Below are 16660 nucleotides of genomic sequence, written 5' to 3'. Positions count from 1 at the left end.
ACGCTGCGTGTGTCACCTCCAAATGTCGCCCCGCGGCCTCACGCTCCCAACTCCTCCGCCTTCCCCTCTCTTCCGCCCCCAGCCGCGTCAGGAACCACAGCGGCCGCAGCCGCCCGCAGTAGCTTCCCCAAATCCAGTACCTGCCAGCGCACCTAGACATGCGCACTGGCGCCAGCGTCCGGGGAGGCGGGGTTAGAGTGGGAGGGGGTATGGGCGGGCCTCCGTCCCTGGTTCCGGGATTTGAACGGTGGCCTCAGAGGAAAGAAAGCTTGTAGGTATCCGAAACGTAGGGGTACACGCGAAAGGATGAAAGAGCGTAGAAGCCTGGGAGTTTATAAACCCTAGATTTCGACTGCGCAGGTGTTCGTCAGTGACGTCATACGCGGACACGTGAGCTCGCGCACAATGAGCACCCTACTGGGTTTAGGCTCTGGGGCCTCTGGAAGGTTTCCTCTCCGCAACTGTGCATGTCCTAACATGAGTCCACAGCCCAGCAGGTTTCTCTGACGTCATCGTCATCATCATCTGCAGGGTTCTTTATTTTCTTCCTTCGTCTCCCCAGTGCCTAAATCGTGCACTCCTATTGGCTACCCAATAAAAGTTGTTTTATTTTGTTTTTAATTGTTGGTGAGAGTAAGAACTACCCATAGAATGTGTCAAAACAGGTTTTCATTAATTCGGAGAATTGAGAGAAATAGCTGAATGTTGGGGGGAGGGGTGCGGTAAAGGTTTTTAAATGGCTTTGGAAGAGAACAAAAATTAATTGAAATAGCTCCAGATTGGGAGCCAGGAGAGAATTTAGTTTGGCAGAGGAAAATTAATTGAAATAGCCTTAGATTGGGAGCCAGGAGATAACGTCTCGTATTTATATAGCCCTTTATGGTTTCTAAAGCATTTTTCTTAAAAGGAAACCTAACAAGCTTGTCGTTGTGACTTACCCAAACAAACTGCTATCAAGTACCACAGAAGAAATTAGATTCTGGATGCCGTGTTCCTCTGACTATACCTCTCAGCCCCTCCAGCCTTCGTTCTTGTCCCAATTCTGTCACTAATTACGGCTTTGGACAAGACATTTAACCTTTCTGGGCATCGTGTTCCTCAGCAGTAACGATAAGGTTATTGTGTAAATTATGCCAAAGGTTTCTTCCAGCTGTACAGTTTTATGAATCTTTTCCAGTCCAATTAAGGAGGAAAGCTCTTTTCCCCAGGTACAATACAGAAGAATTTTACATACAGTCTGAAGTATGTCATGTTTTAAAACTAAATTAAAAATTTTAAGATATACAATTTTAGCAGTGGGAAGAATCTTAAAGACAACCTAACCCCCTTGTTTTACAAAAGCTGAGGAAGCTGAGCCTCACAAGGGGTGATTGACTTGTACAGTGGGTATTACCGATAAAATTTAGACTACAATCTAAATCTCAACTTATTGTTCAGAACTTTTTCTTTTGCTGCCCTGGACACCCTTCTTTTCCATTTTAAATTATCAGGTGTTATCTCATACAGGAAGCTTTCTCTGATCTCCCACTACCTTCATATTTTATTGATGTCAACTGTGGCACTCTTTTTATCCATTTAAATACATATATATTCATTTAATAAATACATATACATTTAATAAATACATATATTCATTTAAATGTGTATATTTTATGTGTGTAAATATATATAGACATATGTAAATGTACCCATTTAAATATTGCTATGTATATTATGTGTGTTTATATATTCAAGTATATATTTATGTACATATACACATATACAGATGGATATATATATTGATGTACTGAGTATAATGTAAGCCCTTTTAAGGAAAGTGACTAATTTTCATTTTGTATTTAAGTTCCCAGTGCCTAGGACAGTACTTTGCCCTTAGTAAGAACTTAATAAATATGTATTGAGTTGAATTCTCTGATTCTTTATTTTGTTTTACTGTTGCTGATTTGTTTTTTTTTTGAAGCCACCAGGATTTTTATTATTGGACAGGCTCACACTCTAGAAAATAGCCCAAAATGGATGTTTTCTGAATACTATTATCAACATGGCTGAACAGGTCCAAACTCAGAGTAATATAGATTTATTTTTCCCTGTGGATACAACGGATAAAACAGTGTGGGACACAATTGAGAGAAGCAATCCAGGACACATAGAGTAGGCCTCTATTACTAAGAGACACTGATATTCTCTTCCATTTGATTAAAAGTTGTTACTAGATAGGATGTAAAGATAGAAACAAGTTTCTAAATTGAAACAATAGATGACATTTTATTTATATTCTGCAAAAGCAAACAACTTATCATTATACTATTTCATTTAGGCCTCAATACAACCCTGTGAGATGAGTACTATAGATATTATCTTAGTGCTGGGCACATATTTAGTGCCTAATGACTATTTATTTATTCTGATTTATAGATGTGGAAACTGAAGCTCAAAGATGTCAAAACTTTGGTAAGTACCACAAAGGGGGTTCAAACCCAATTCTTTTTTCTTCTCCCAGCCTGTATCTTATCGATCATGTCAGCCTGATTTCCTTTGGTTACAGTGGGTTGGGACATTTGTGACAAGTCGCTTGTGTTATTAAGAGGGCACTAGGTAGCACAGCAGATGAGTCAGGTGGACCTGAGTTTGAATTCAGCCTCAGAATTCAAACTTGTGACCCAGGGCAAGTCACTTAACCTGTGTGCCTCAGTTTATTCCTGTATAAGGGAGGGGATTATAATAGCACCTACCTAACAGGTTGTTGTGAACATCAAATAACATGTGAAGCCCTTCAAAAACCTTCAAAAAACATTATTAGCTACTATTATTTTCTATTTTTGTCTGCCAAGAATTCTCCCTTCTAGTTGGTCAGTCTCTTTGTAAATAACCCCTGTTGCAAGGCAGTGGTGTGTTCAGGGGTGTGAGTAGGGTAGAGGGCCAAGAGGAAGGGAGAGCTTTCCCATTTCGGTGACCACTAAAAAGCACCAAAGTAGAGTCCTGCCTCCCCAGCCTTCCCTGCCTGGTTCAAGTCCGTGTTCTGCCTAATTTACCAGACCTGGGACCTTGGGCATATCATTTAATCTCTCTGAACCTCAGTTTCCTCTTCTGACCAAAGGAAAGGGTCCTTCCCTTTTCTAACAAGCTTAACCATTCTAAACCTCACAGAGCGAACCCAGTGCGCCGGGTGGAATGCCCGAGGCATGCGCAGTAGCTCCCGGGGGGGGGTGTCCAGCCGGCGCTCTCTCCCGACTGCGCCTGTGCAGGTTTCAGGTTTCTGCCGAACCTGCAGCAGCGAGCCGCAGCGAGCCGAGCTCTCTCAAGCGGAGCCGGGACCCAGCCGAGGGGCCTGCGGACCCTGGGAGTGAAGTGAGGCGGGGCTGGGGAGCAGGGCGGTGAGTTTGGGCTCCTTTCTCTTCTCTTCTTTCTCCCCCTCGGCTCTAGCATCGCATAGCTGACCTTTCCCTCTGCATTCCTTTCCCCATCAGCAACCTCCTAACCGCCTCCCAGCATCCCCCAGCCCAGGTACAGAATCCCGAACCTGCTGAAGCCTCCTCTGGGGGAAGAGAAGCAGACCTGGACCTGGTTATGGGCTCTGGACTTGAAGTTAGAGGAACTGCGTACATGTCCCAGCCCTGACGTTTACTAGGGTGTGTCCCCAAGTTAGGCAAAAGTCATTGAACTGTAATGGAATCGTGGGATTATAGATCTGGAGCTGAGGCCGTCTAATACAACAGCCCCTTCCTTTAGTTTACAGATAAAGAAACTGAGGCCCGGGACGGTTGAGTAACTTGACTTAGGTCACATAGGTAGTAAGCATTAAAGGCAGAATTTGACCTCAGGTCCTTTTCCTCTTTATACCAAACTGCCTCAATTTTCTCCTCTGGAATATGGAAATAAGGCTTCTTGTACCACCTACCTCATTGACATCTTGTGAGAAAAATGTTTATAAACGTTAAAGCACAATGGAATAAGAATTATTGTTATTTTAGGAAGGACCTTGTGAGGAGCCAGAGCCCTGGGTTCAAATCCAACTCCTGACATTTACTACTTGTATAAATTTGGCTTAACCTTTTGGACTTAACAGTTTCTTCATTTTTTAAATCAGGAGGTTGGACTTGATGGCCTCTGAAGGCCCTTTCATCTCTAGGTCTTTGATCCTATGAACTAAAAACTTTAACTTAGTAACTTTTCTCTATCCCCCCCCCCAAAACAGACTGAATCAATACTTTCCCCTTTTCTGCCCTTCCCCACCCCACCCCGATTCCTCATTCATGAAATGTAAAGTAGCTTCTTTTCAACACTTCTTTCACATTTGGGGCAAGTTAGCCACAGTCTGACCTTTACTTATAATTTTATTTTCCTTGGAATTCTTTCTTTATCGTTGAATGTCAAATCATTCTCCCTTCCAGTCCCTGACGCACCCCTCCCCCCATCTCAGTTGGCTTTTACTTCTATAATAAGATGACAGCTGCCTGATTTTTCATCAGGTAGTAGAAATCAATGCCTTCTCTTCCAGTATGATCCTTGTCCATGTCCCTACCCTAAATCCTTCACAAGGGGTTCACCCAGTTAGCTGGTGGTTTCCCCCCAGATCTCTTGACAAAAGGGTACCAGTGAAAGACAAGAACTTTCTATATTATCTATTGTTCTTGATACTTGAGCAGCCCAACTTTTTTTCTGTACTGTATCTCTTTGATGATACATTTTAGACCAATTTGGGTGTGCAGTTCTTTATCAACATGTCTTTGCTGATTTATGTTCATCCAAATAAGTATTAAATTATATTCTCTAGGCATTCCTCATTCACTTGATTTTAACTTAGTTCAGAGTTAAGCCAAACTCTTTTTGAACTATTTTGGATCTGATTTTAGGTTGCTCCACAGTGTTTCCATATTTACATCTGAAGGACATCACCATCCACAGGGAATCCTTCTGTTTGGACTTTGCAGTAGACATCTTCAGTGACACTGGCAAATACCTTTGGTGAGCATATGTCTGCGTCTTTTATGCTCTACTTGATAATAAGTGGGATAGCAAAGTTATCTCTGTTGCATCTTTCAAAATATTCTGTATGATTTTAACAGGAGTGAATGAATGAATGAAAAAGCATTTATAAAGTGATCTCTATGTGCCAAGCACTGTGCTAAGCACAGGGGACATAAATAAGAAAGTAGAGACAGTCTCTTCTCTCAGCTAGTTCACAATCTAATGAAAAAGACCACACATATAGGAAGTTTCAGTTGCAAATTAAATGGAAAAACCTCAACGGTGCAATGGAAAAGCAGATGGAAACACCTTGTTGGACAAGAGTTTTTAAGGCAACATTTTGTTCTACCAAATGAGATGTCTTTTTATAACCAACAAACCACAAGCTCAATGAAATTTTATATTTTCTGCACTTTGATTTAAGTGTGTGGCTACAAAACTAAAATAAAGTCTTTTACAGCATATTGTTTGAAAAAGTCTAATGTTTGCTACTCTGACCGTCAAGTATGTCCTCAGTAATTAAAATAAAGATTTTTGAAGTGATCAGAAACTAGGCACAGATGTTATTAGTCAATAACTACTTCTCAGGGGCCATTTTTGGGTGCTAATAATATTTGATTTTTGCCACGTATTTGACATTGTTCCCTCTTTTAGATATCTTGGTGATTAATTCCTTAGTGTAATCAAATTTTCATTGACTTTAGCATGAACGACTTCTGTGTCTTCTTACTTTTGTCTAACTGTTCTTCCCATCTTTAGTGCCATTTTTACAGCAAATTGGGGGTTGTGAAGTTAGAGGCCAAGTGTGGTGGCCTATTTGACATTGATTGAAAGAGTAGTTTATTGTAGTAATCTGGACACATCTTTTTACTTTTATGTCTGTCACTTGGCCTTCAAATTTCATATTTAAATGTCTTTGGGATAATGGCTTAATTGAATTCCTCATCAGGCTTTTTATAAACATATTTTTTCCCTTCATGGCTCCTTGATGTTTTCTGGAACAATGCTTCTTAAAAATCTTTCTTTCCCTAAGATCATACAAACAAATTTATATTCTAAAACTATTCTAAATTGCCATTATCCTTAATTGTCATCCTGTTCTTCTTAGGACAGATATCAAGTGTTTGTTGGCAAAAGTTTCTGCATTCTTTTAGTCTCTTTTTACAAGAGTTTATTTACATTGGGTAAAATTCCTTAAGAGATGGTAATAATCTGTGTTGATGTTTGTTATTTTGTCTTTTCCCTTGGCAGTTGGGATCAATGTCTTGTTTAAATAGTTTAGGTTGAAGCTACTTTAATTATATATCATGTCTTCTCATTTTTATTCTTCTTAAATGATATTAATTTTCATCTTTACTCTAAAAAGTTAATGGTCTGACTTTATAAAGACAAGTTGATTCACAAATGACTCTATCATTGTTTACCAGGTGTTTCCTGTCTGTTAAGAGATAATCTATTTCCTTTTTTTTTGTTGTTGTTGTTGGTGATGTTACTTGATCTTCAACGTGTCCGTTGCTTCCCAGCTCTCTGTTGAATAAAATATTGTTATAGGTGTAAGGATTCTGTGTAAAGTGTATTTGATCACTTTATCTCTTTAGCCTGAGTTATATTTTCCAATAGATTTTTTTTTTAGAGTCATTGAGTATTAAGGCAAAGGTTAATTTTATTTGGATGGTATTATCTAGTTTTTCATAGAATTTCTCTTCCTCCTTCTCTGAATAGATGTTGGCATATAAGCTGCAACTGGTTTTTTTGTTTGTCCTTTTGCAGATACTTTTCATGAGCACTGGAATGTGAAATTTCAAAGTAATGTTTCTTGTTGTTTAGTGTTTAACGTTTCTTCAGGTTTAGTGTCTCTGATAAATGTGTATTCAGAAATTTTGTGCATTGGTAACTTTGAATTGTTCCAAAACACTCTTATTCTATTTTCCAAGTGAGACAGTAAGTAGCTCATTGGAAAGAGCTCAGGATTTAAGAGTCATTAGATCTGGGTTCACATCTTCTCTGCTACTTACTACCAGTATGACCTTGATCAAGTCACAGTGCCTCAGTTTTCTCATATGTAAAATGAGAGGGTTGAACTCTCTCTGATGATCTCTGAACTCCCTTTTAAGTGTATGATCCCTGCCAGGCCCTGTAATGAACACTGAGAATAATGTTATATTTTATCAGGATGAATAATTTAAACATAGAAAAGTAAATACAAAAGAGATTCAAAATAATTTCTTATGGAGAACAGTCTAGCAACCATAACTATGACTGAGTTTAGGCTGTTTCCTGTAGGAGATGGCATTTGAACTGAATTCTGAAGCATACCAGGGATTCTACAGGGTGGAGATAAGGGGTGAGAGTATATTTTAGGCATGGAAGATTGCCTATGCAAAGGCATAGAGATGGGATATCATGTATAGAGATTAGCATGTAGGCCAATTTCATAGAACATAGTGTGTGATGGAGAGTAATATACAATTAGCCTAGAAATGTAGGTTAAAGCCAAACAGTGTTGGTTGTTTTTTTTATTGTAGAGAAATGAGGAGTTTCTTTAACAGAAAAATGACATAGTTATACTTGTAATTTAGGAATGTTCCTTTGGTAGCTGTATGGAGGTGGGATTGGAGAGTGGAGAGACTTGAGTTAGGGAGACCAATTAGGTCTCATAAGAATCCAGGCAAGAGATTTTGAGTGCTTGAATTCTGGTAGTGGCTGTGGGAGTTAGAGAGAATGGTATTAATGTGAAACGTATTATAGAGGTTGAACCAATAAGACATGGCATTTGACTGGATATGAAGAGCAAGGGAGAAGGAAAAGTTAAAGGTAATTTCAAGATTGTAAACTCAGGTGATTGAAAGGATGGTGGTATTCTCAACCTAAATAGAGAAGTTATAGAAGAGAGGATGAAAAGATAATGAGTTCTGTTTTGGACATGTTCAATTACAGTGGATGGATGGATGGGTGGATGGATGGATGGATGGATGGATGGAAAAGTATTTGTTAATGTACTCAGCACTGAGTTAAGGACTAAGGATACAAATACAAAAAACAAGATAATTCCTGCCATTAAGGAGTTAACATTCTAATAGAATGAAACAATGTATTTAGGAAAGTGGTAACCAGGTAGGGGTATTTTGGTTTGGAAAGTTACAGGGATGTTAACTAGAACCATAGTGGAATAGATTGATATACCCTTCTAGGAGCAATGGCGATGTTGATTTATTTGATTGTAGTTCTGGAATTAGGAGGAGGAGGGAATAATGCTGATGGCAGCTATTGAGGAGATTGCCAGGAAATGAAGTTCATCATCAGAAATGCCCATGGGACATCTAGCTACAACTGAGACTGTCAATATTGATATAGTTCAGCCTATGCAGTAGCATGTCAAATCTAGACATTTGAAAAGAATCTGATATTCAGCATACCAACAATAAATGTTTTAGTCTAAAAACTGTAATAAAAAGCATGTGGGATTTGATTATCGAATAACTGGGTTCACATATTGCCCTTGATTCTTACTGAATTTGTGACTATGGGCAAGTCACTTGACTTCTATGAAATATAGAATCTCAGTTTTCTCATCTACAGAATGAGGATAATAATAACTGTAGTATCTTCCCTCACAGGGTTTTTAAGTCTCAAATAAAATAATCAATATAAAAGTTTTGCAAACCTTAAAACATAGAGATGTAAGTTGTTTTGTTAACAGTAACCTTTGCAGTGCTTAGGACCATGTCACCTTTATACTGCTCTACCACATTTTTGTAGTAGCAGAAGGGGTGGCTACACAGAACTGAAGGCCATTTTGCTCTTTGTTTTTTTGTTTTTTGGGTTTCCATGGCCAAAGAATCTATCACCAAATGGCCTGTCCAGTGGTGATGAGGCTCTCTGCACTTAGCTAGGCTTAACCTAAAGTAGACGTTGTCTCTTATAGGGATCATACTGCAAACATCTCTAGCAGTTTAGTAGATACTGTCATAACTTGTACTCTGTTGGCATAGCCTTTGAGAACTCAGGGTCACCTTCATGCTATGCTGAATCATTGGCATAGAGCTCTTAAGAACAATTGCTTTGGGTGGGTATTATAAATGTTGCTTAGAAAAAAATGTTTAACATTTTAGAATCTCAGAACTACAAGGGAGATAGCCTCCCTGTTTGTAGCTATACAAAAACTCAGACAGTTTTGTTATTTCATTGGGTTCTCATCAAGAAAAGAGAAATGACCTGTGATGACAGCTGTTAAAATGTCAAGACAGAGGAAAAGGAGTACAGCAAGTAGTTAGATACCAAGGGATACCACCCTAAATGTTAGATGCTTTGGGGTGATCTGCCCTCCAATTATTCTGTTATGTGTATAAAGCAAGTAAGACCTCAAGCAGAAGAGTATAATGCTTATTCAGATAAGAAGTTGACTTCCTATTCATCAGATCCTGTGGGTTCAATTCTATGAAGATGACTCCCAAATCCATATTTTCATCCCTGACCTCTCTCTTACATCTCATGTCATCAACAGCCTGCTTACTAAACATTTCAAATTGAGTGGTCTATAGGCATGTAACCGAAAAGATTACAGACTACACAGATCTTTCACTTTAGGTTCGGATCTCAAGATATAAGGATACGCACTAAGTATAAACTTAACAATCACATTTATTTTACAATGATTGATAATGATTAAGGCAGCACAAGCATGTAAAGATAAGAATAACATTCAATGCAATAAATAATAATCAAAATCAAGAAAAGGAGGAATAAGAAAAGAAAGGATAAACACTCACTGACCAGGCGAGCTCAAATTCCTGCAAGACCTGAGAAACTGGAGATGATCAAGAAGTCCGATCAGGAGGCCAAAGGAGCAGTGTTCTGCTCCAAACCAACAACAAGGCCATGAACTTGGTCCGCCCTTGAACAACAACAGAGATTCCGAGTCCCTATCTGACATCAAAGTACTCCAAAAAATCCCCTTTCAGATGCCCCTTTTATATCTATGTAAACCAGGGAAAATCAATCTTAGTATTTTGTTTTGTGTATATATCCTTGCTGAGCTCAGGTCCTGGATATGCACACATTCTAACAAAGGTGGGAGCTTGATCAGAGCCCCAAGTACCTCTTTGTTGTGTAAGTCTCCAAGGAGGGAATCAGGTCCTTAGACAGTTACACACTTCTCTCAAGAAAAATGTTCCTTGAGATAAGAATTGCTTTCCCAGGTAACATAGTTTGCTGGTCACCTAATGTTCTGTTTCCATGGTACCCTTGGCTGTGCATAGCTCCAGTTTACATTCTTTATGTCAGGTCATGAGGTGGTTTCACGAGGGAGCTGGGGAAGATCTTCCTCAGTTTCCTTCACAAGACATCTCAATAAAACCTACTCCTCTTCTCAATTTCCTTCCAGTCATCCAAGTTCACTTTATTGTTATCCTTGACTCTTCACTCTTCCTTACCCCACATATCCAATCTCATCAGTTGTCAAGTCTTGTCAATTTTACCCTAATTTCTCTTGCATCCATCTTTTCTCTCTATTCAAGAAAGCCGCTATGCTAGTTTATGCCTTCATGTCTTAACTGTACTGTTGCAGTAGCCTTCTATTTGCTCTTCTTGCCTTCAGTCTGTTCCCTATATCTATTCTCCATAAAGCTTTCAAATGATATTCCTGAAGTGCAGACCTAACTGTGTTACTTCCATACTTAAATTCTATACTCCCATACTATAAATTCTTTATAATCTCTAGAATCAAATACAGACTCCTCTGTTTGATTTTTAAAGACCTTCACAACTTGACTTCATGCTCTCTTTCCATCCTTGTTAGACATTACTCCCCTTCACATACTCAGCAAGACAGCCAAACTGCCCTTCTTGCAGTCTCCACACATGACATTCCATTTCCTTTCATCTTTCTTTTATACAGCCTGTCCTTCATGCCTGGCATACTCTTTACCACTATCTTTTATAATCTCTAATTGCCTTCAAAGCTCAGTTCAAATGTTGAGTCCTCTTTGAAGCTTCTCCAGCTCTCCCAGCTGCTAGTTTTTCTCAACCTTCCACAAATTCAACTTGTGTTTCTTTTGTATATATCTTGTATATACTCATGTGTATGTATTGACTCCCCCTGCAGAACATAAACTTCTTGAAAAAAGAGACAGTTTAATTTCTATCTTTGTACCCCAAGTGTCTGGCACATAGGAAGCACTTCATGCTTGTTGATTGATAGACTTGGAATCAGTCTTTAAGATCCTGAAAAATATCTTGGACATAGAGTCATAGGTTTCTTATGGAATAGGAACATAGAAGAATCTAATGACTGACATTAAAGGCACAAATCAATTTGAAGGAATGCCATGGATTCTGTGTATCTTACGAAGAAAAGTAACTTAACAAAAAATAATATATATATGCATATAGATACACATATAGATAAGTAAAATATATAAAATCAACTATAGTGTAAAAGACCAGTGACATTGTAACTGTCAACCAGATGGAACCAGCCTCTAACCTCTGGGTGGCTGGAGCCAAACAAAGCAGACTAGAGACAGGTGAGTCAAGAATCAAACAGAAGGTTAATTTCAAAAAGAGGAAAATGGTTTGTAAGCAAGGACACGTGTGCTGGAGCCCTGCCCTAGTGAGGAGACCTGAGGCAGTATAGGGAGATCTCAGTACTTATACCAATGGCTACACAGTGAGCTGTAGCCCTGACAATGGGGTAACAGTAATTCTGGAAGACAGGGTATCTCCTAATATCGTAACACTACCAGTCCTGCTGGCAAGGTTTAAGTCTGGCTCTCTACGTATACATTTGTTTATGATGTTAGAATGGAGTAAAACAGTTGATGGTGTAGGCAAATTTGACTTGAGTGGCTTTACTGTTATGGATAATAAGAAAGCTCATAGTGATCTGATATACTCACGTATGTTGAGCCTATAATGAACATGGATCCTGCTTTTATGCTCTTAAAGTTGTTTATTTTTTGTTCCCATAGGTAAATCGAGGAATTTGTTAACTTTGTAATGGCCACTTCACAAGCTTCACGAACAGTAGCATCACAGGTGCCTTTTGCAGATTTGTGTTCAACTTTAGAACGAATACAAAAAAGTAAATCCCGTCCAGAAAAAATCAAATACCTCAAGGAATTTTTAGATTCATGGCGGAAGTTTCATGATGCTCTTCATAAAAATGAAAAAGGAGTCACAGACTCTTTTTATCCAGCCATGAGACTTATTCTTCCACAACTGGAACGAGAGAGGATGGCCTATGGAATTAAAGAAACTATGTTTGCTAAGCTTTATATTGAGTTGCTTAATTTACCAAAAGAAGGAAGAGATGCTCAGAAACTTTTAAACTACAGAACACCAACTGGAACTCGTGGAGATGCTGGAGACTTTTCAATGATTGCATACTTTGTGTTGAAGCCCCGGTGTCCAAAGCAAGGGAGCTTAACCATACAGCAAGTCAACGATGTTTTAGACCTGATTGCTAGCAACAATTCAGCCAGAAGAAAGGATCTGGTGAAGAAGAACCTTCTTCAACTCATAACTCAGAGTTCAGCTCTTGAACAGAAGTGGCTTATCCGAATGATTATAAAGGACTTAAAACTGGGTTTTAGCCAACAAACTATATTTTCTCTTTTTCACAGAGATGCTGTCGAGTTGCATGGTGTTACGACTGATCTAGAAAAAGTCTGCAGGGAACTTCATGATCCTTCAGTTGGACTCAGTGATATTTCAATCACATTATTTTCTGCTTTTAAACCAATGCTGGCTGCTGTGGCAGATATTCAGCGGGTCGAAAAGGACATGAAACACCAGAGTTTCTACATAGAGACAAAACTAGATGGTGAGCGTATGCAAATGCATAAAGATGGAGATGTGTATCAGTTCTTTTCTCGAAATGGTTACGATTACACTGAACAGTTTGGTGACTCCTCACTTAAAGGTTCTTTAACACCATTTATTCATAATGCTTTCAAAACCAACATACAAAACTGTATTCTTGATGGTGAGATGATGGCGTATAATCCCAACACACAAACATTCATGCAGAAAGGAAATAAGTTTGATATTAAGAGAATGGTAGAGGATTCTGAACTACAGACATGTTACTGTGTTTTTGACGTGTTGATGGTCAATAATAAAAAACTGGGGCATGAAACTCTGAGGAAAAGGTATGAAATTATTGATAGTGTTTTTACACCAATAAAAGGTAGACTAGAAGTGGTACAGAAAACAGAAGCTAACACTAAAAAAGAAGTCATTGATGCCTTAAATGAAGCAATAGATAAACGTGAGGAGGGAATCATGGTTAAAAATCCACTTTCCATTTACAAGCCAGATAAACGTGGTGAAGGATGGTTAAAAATTAAGCCAGAGTATATAAATGAGTTAATGGACGAACTGGACATTTTAATTATTGGTGGTTATTGGGGTAAAGGTTCTCGAGGAGGAATGATGTCTCATTTTTTGTGTGCAGTAGCAGAAACACCCCCTCCTGGTGAAAAGCCATCTGTGTTTCATACTCTTTGTCGTGTTGGTTCTGGATACACTATGAAAGAATTGTATGATCTTGGTTTGAAATTATCCAAACACTGGAAACCATTTCATAAAAGAGCACCACCAAATAGCATCTTATGTGGTACAGAGAAACCAGAAGTTTACATTGAGCCTTGTAATTCTGTCATTGTTCAGATTAAAGCAGCAGAAATTGTCAGCAGTGATATGTATAAAACTGATTGTACTCTACGATTCCCTCGAATTGAAAAGATAAGAGAAGATAAAGAGTGGTATGAGTGTATGACTCTGGATGAATTAGAAAACCTTAGAGGGAAAGCATCTGGAAAGCTTGCTTCTAAGCACCTTTATATAGGTGGTGATGATGAAGAACCACAGGAAAAAAAACGAAAAGCTTTGAAGGTTAAGAAAGCTATTGGAATCATTGAGCACTTAAAAGCTCCTGATCTTTCTAACATAAACAAAATTTCTAATGTATTTGAAGATGTAGAATTTTGTGTTATGACTGGGACAGACAGCCATTCAAAACCGGATCTCGAGAATCGCATAGCAGAATTGGGTGGTTATATTGTACAGAACCCTGGCCCAGACACATATTGTGTAGTTGCAGGTACTGAGAATGTGAGAGTGAAAAATATCATCTCTTCAAATAAGCATGATGTTGTAAAGGCAGAGTGGCTCTTAGAGTGTTTTAAGGCCAAAGAATGCATTCCATGGCAGCCTCGCTTTATGATTCACATGTGTCCATCCACAAAACAACATTTTGCCCGTGAGTATGATTGCTATGGTGACAGTTACTTTGCTGATACTGATTTGGTACAACTGAAGGAAGTATTCTCAAGAATTAAAAATGTGAAGGAAAATAGTCCTAAAGGAATGTCTTCAGTAATTGCAGATTTAGAATATCGTTATTCCTGGGACAGCTGCCCTCTCAGTATGTTCCGACAGTGTGTCATATATGTGGATGTATATGCTGTTATTAATGACCTCACTACCCAAATCCAGGGAAGCAGGCTATCCATTAAAGCCCTGGAGTTGCGGTTTCATGGAGCAAAAGTCATTTCATGTTTAGAAGAAGGAGTGTCCCATGTAATCATTGGGGAGGATCACAGTCGTGTTGAGGAATTTAAAGCTTTTCGTAGAACTCTTAAGAAAAAGTATAAAATTCTACAAGAACTTTGGGTAACTGATTCTTTGAAAAAGGGTGAGTTGCAGGAAGAAAAGCATTACTTGATATGAAACTAGCTTTCCTGATAAGCAAAGCCCTTCGTTTTGCCCAAGAGGACTCACTGAAGTGGGTAGCTAGCGCATCTTTAATGTTTATGAGTTCAAAACCTGTGCTTACAAAGCATTATTAGGTGTAGCAAAGCAATTTTAATTTTCAGAAATTGAAAGGAAATTGGATAATTAAAAGCTGAAGGACTAAATATCTTTTCAGCAAATTAACACTTGATGATTTTTATGGTCAAGAGAAAATAATTACTGTTTGTGAAGCAAAGGTGATTACAGAACATAGCTCAAGAGAATTAGAAATTTCAATGAAGTGGCAGTAAAATACATTTTCAAACATTTGAAATAATTAAAATGACCCATTTTAATAATAGCTGCTAAGTAAAGGACATATCTTTTTTTATTGGTGCTTTTAAATACACTGCTTTGGAACTAGCCTGTATCTCACACATGAAGGAATCTAATTCTACAGATCTTCCTAATTCTAAGTTCATGGTCATAGACTCTTCCTTACAATAAGAGAGTAATATATACTACAAGTGTTAATTTTAAGTTGATGGTAAGGTACATTAATAAATTGGCAATAAGGTCTTCAGGTAGAGTAGGATAAGTTGAACTAGACTTATTATTTTGGATAATTAAAGTTGGGATCTATATAATAAAATTAGGCATCTTTAATTTTAAACAAAAGTTATGTTTCATATGTTTTTAAGAAGATAGTTTTATCTGCATCTTGGATCCAAAATTGTACACACAGATTGGCTCTTCTAGAATTAATCAAATGAAAAACTCTTGTAACTTATACTTTATAGAGAAATAAGCTATTGTATGTGTCATTCTGTTTTAAAAACATTCATATTTAAAATACATGAAGGGAGAATTATTTATATTAAATTATATTTTCAGTCTTTGGAGAATGAATACTGTTTTTAATATTTTGAATATTGTTTTGCAAAGCCCGCTTTCCCATCACAAGACAGAAATGCAGTTTAAAAATCAGTACAGTTGGTAATGATAGGTGTCTCATAAGTATTTTAGAAATGATGAGAATAAACTGTGTGTTTTTGTTGTATTTATTTAAATAAAATATGTGCACGTTTGCAGAAAAACTTTGTTGATACTTTGATTTTAAATGATGCATTAATTCAGAGTAATCACTATATTTTAGGCAACCACATGTACTGTTGTCTTAAGCAAAATATTAGCTAAAGTAAGCCTTACTAATTCCATGTCCCTTGTGTTCAAAATAATTCAGTTCAACAAACATTTATGGCATGCCTGCTATGGGGCACAGCACTATGCTAGATGCTGAGGAAAATGAAAGGATAAATAAAAACATTAACATTGTCATCAAGGAGCTTACAATCTAATGGGAAAGATGAATATAATGAATACAAATGAATATAAATTAAACTATAAATGCATAGGTAAGACTTGGAGAAGAGATCAGTTTTGAGTAGGGAAATGGAAGGCACCATATGTGAGAGGTCACCTGAATTTGACCTGGGAGGATGGGCAGGATTTCAACAGATGAAGGTGGAGGGAAATGTATTTCTGGCATAGGGCGCAGTGATCAAAGGCTTCTCACAGAAGTCGGTAAGGGAGTGAGGGATTCAACTCAAGTCATGTTGAGTAGTATAACTAGACTGGAACATAAAATAACTGAAGGGAAATAGTGTAAGAAGTATAGAATGGTAGTTTCAAACTAAATTCTGAAGCATCTTTAATTCCATGATAAATAATTTGAATTTTATTCAGGAGACTTTAGGGAACCATGAAGTGGTTTTGAGGGAAGAAGTGCACTATTTATATTTGGGCAGATTAAATCAGCACAGTGTGTACGATGGATTGGAGGAGAGAAGAGACTGGAAGCAACCAGACCAACCAGGATTCTTATAATCAGTCATCCAAGGAAGAGTAATAGGATATGAACTAGGAAGGTGGTAATGGAAATGCAAATAGAGAAATA

At 37.9% G+C, this 16660-nt stretch overlaps 1 protein-coding gene across 4 annotated transcripts; it reads left to right on the top strand.

Annotated features, from left to right (window-relative positions):
- Positions 1-182: 182 nt before the first annotated feature.
- Positions 183-15781, top strand: LOC114046119 (DNA ligase 4). Of its 4 annotated transcripts, none has more exons than XM_027866374.1 (4): positions 183-360; positions 2416-2451; positions 4854-4965; positions 11937-15781. In XM_027866374.1, exon 4 carries the CDS (start codon positions 11965-11967, stop codon positions 14698-14700), a length of 2736 nt encoding a protein of 911 aa, XP_027722175.1. In that variant the 5' UTR covers positions 183-360; positions 2416-2451; positions 4854-4965; positions 11937-11964; the 3' UTR covers positions 14701-15781. The 4 variants fall into 4 exon arrangements, with proteins under 4 accessions (XP_027722175.1, XP_027722176.1, XP_027722177.1 ...); XM_027866375.1 differs by having other exon boundaries at positions 242-271; XM_027866376.1 differs by lacking the exons at positions 183-360; positions 2416-2451 and adding an exon at positions 3265-3348.
- The last annotated feature ends 879 nt before the right edge of the window (positions 15782-16660 follow it).

Source organism: Vombatus ursinus, unplaced genomic scaffold (genome assembly GCF_900497805.2).
Source record: "Vombatus ursinus unplaced genomic scaffold, bare-nosed wombat genome assembly UNPS02014781.1, whole genome shotgun sequence".
Taxonomy (NCBI): domain Eukaryota; kingdom Metazoa; phylum Chordata; class Mammalia; order Diprotodontia; family Vombatidae; genus Vombatus; species Vombatus ursinus.
Note: the sequence above shows the minus strand (reverse complement) of the source record. Positions and strands in the feature narration are given on the sequence as shown.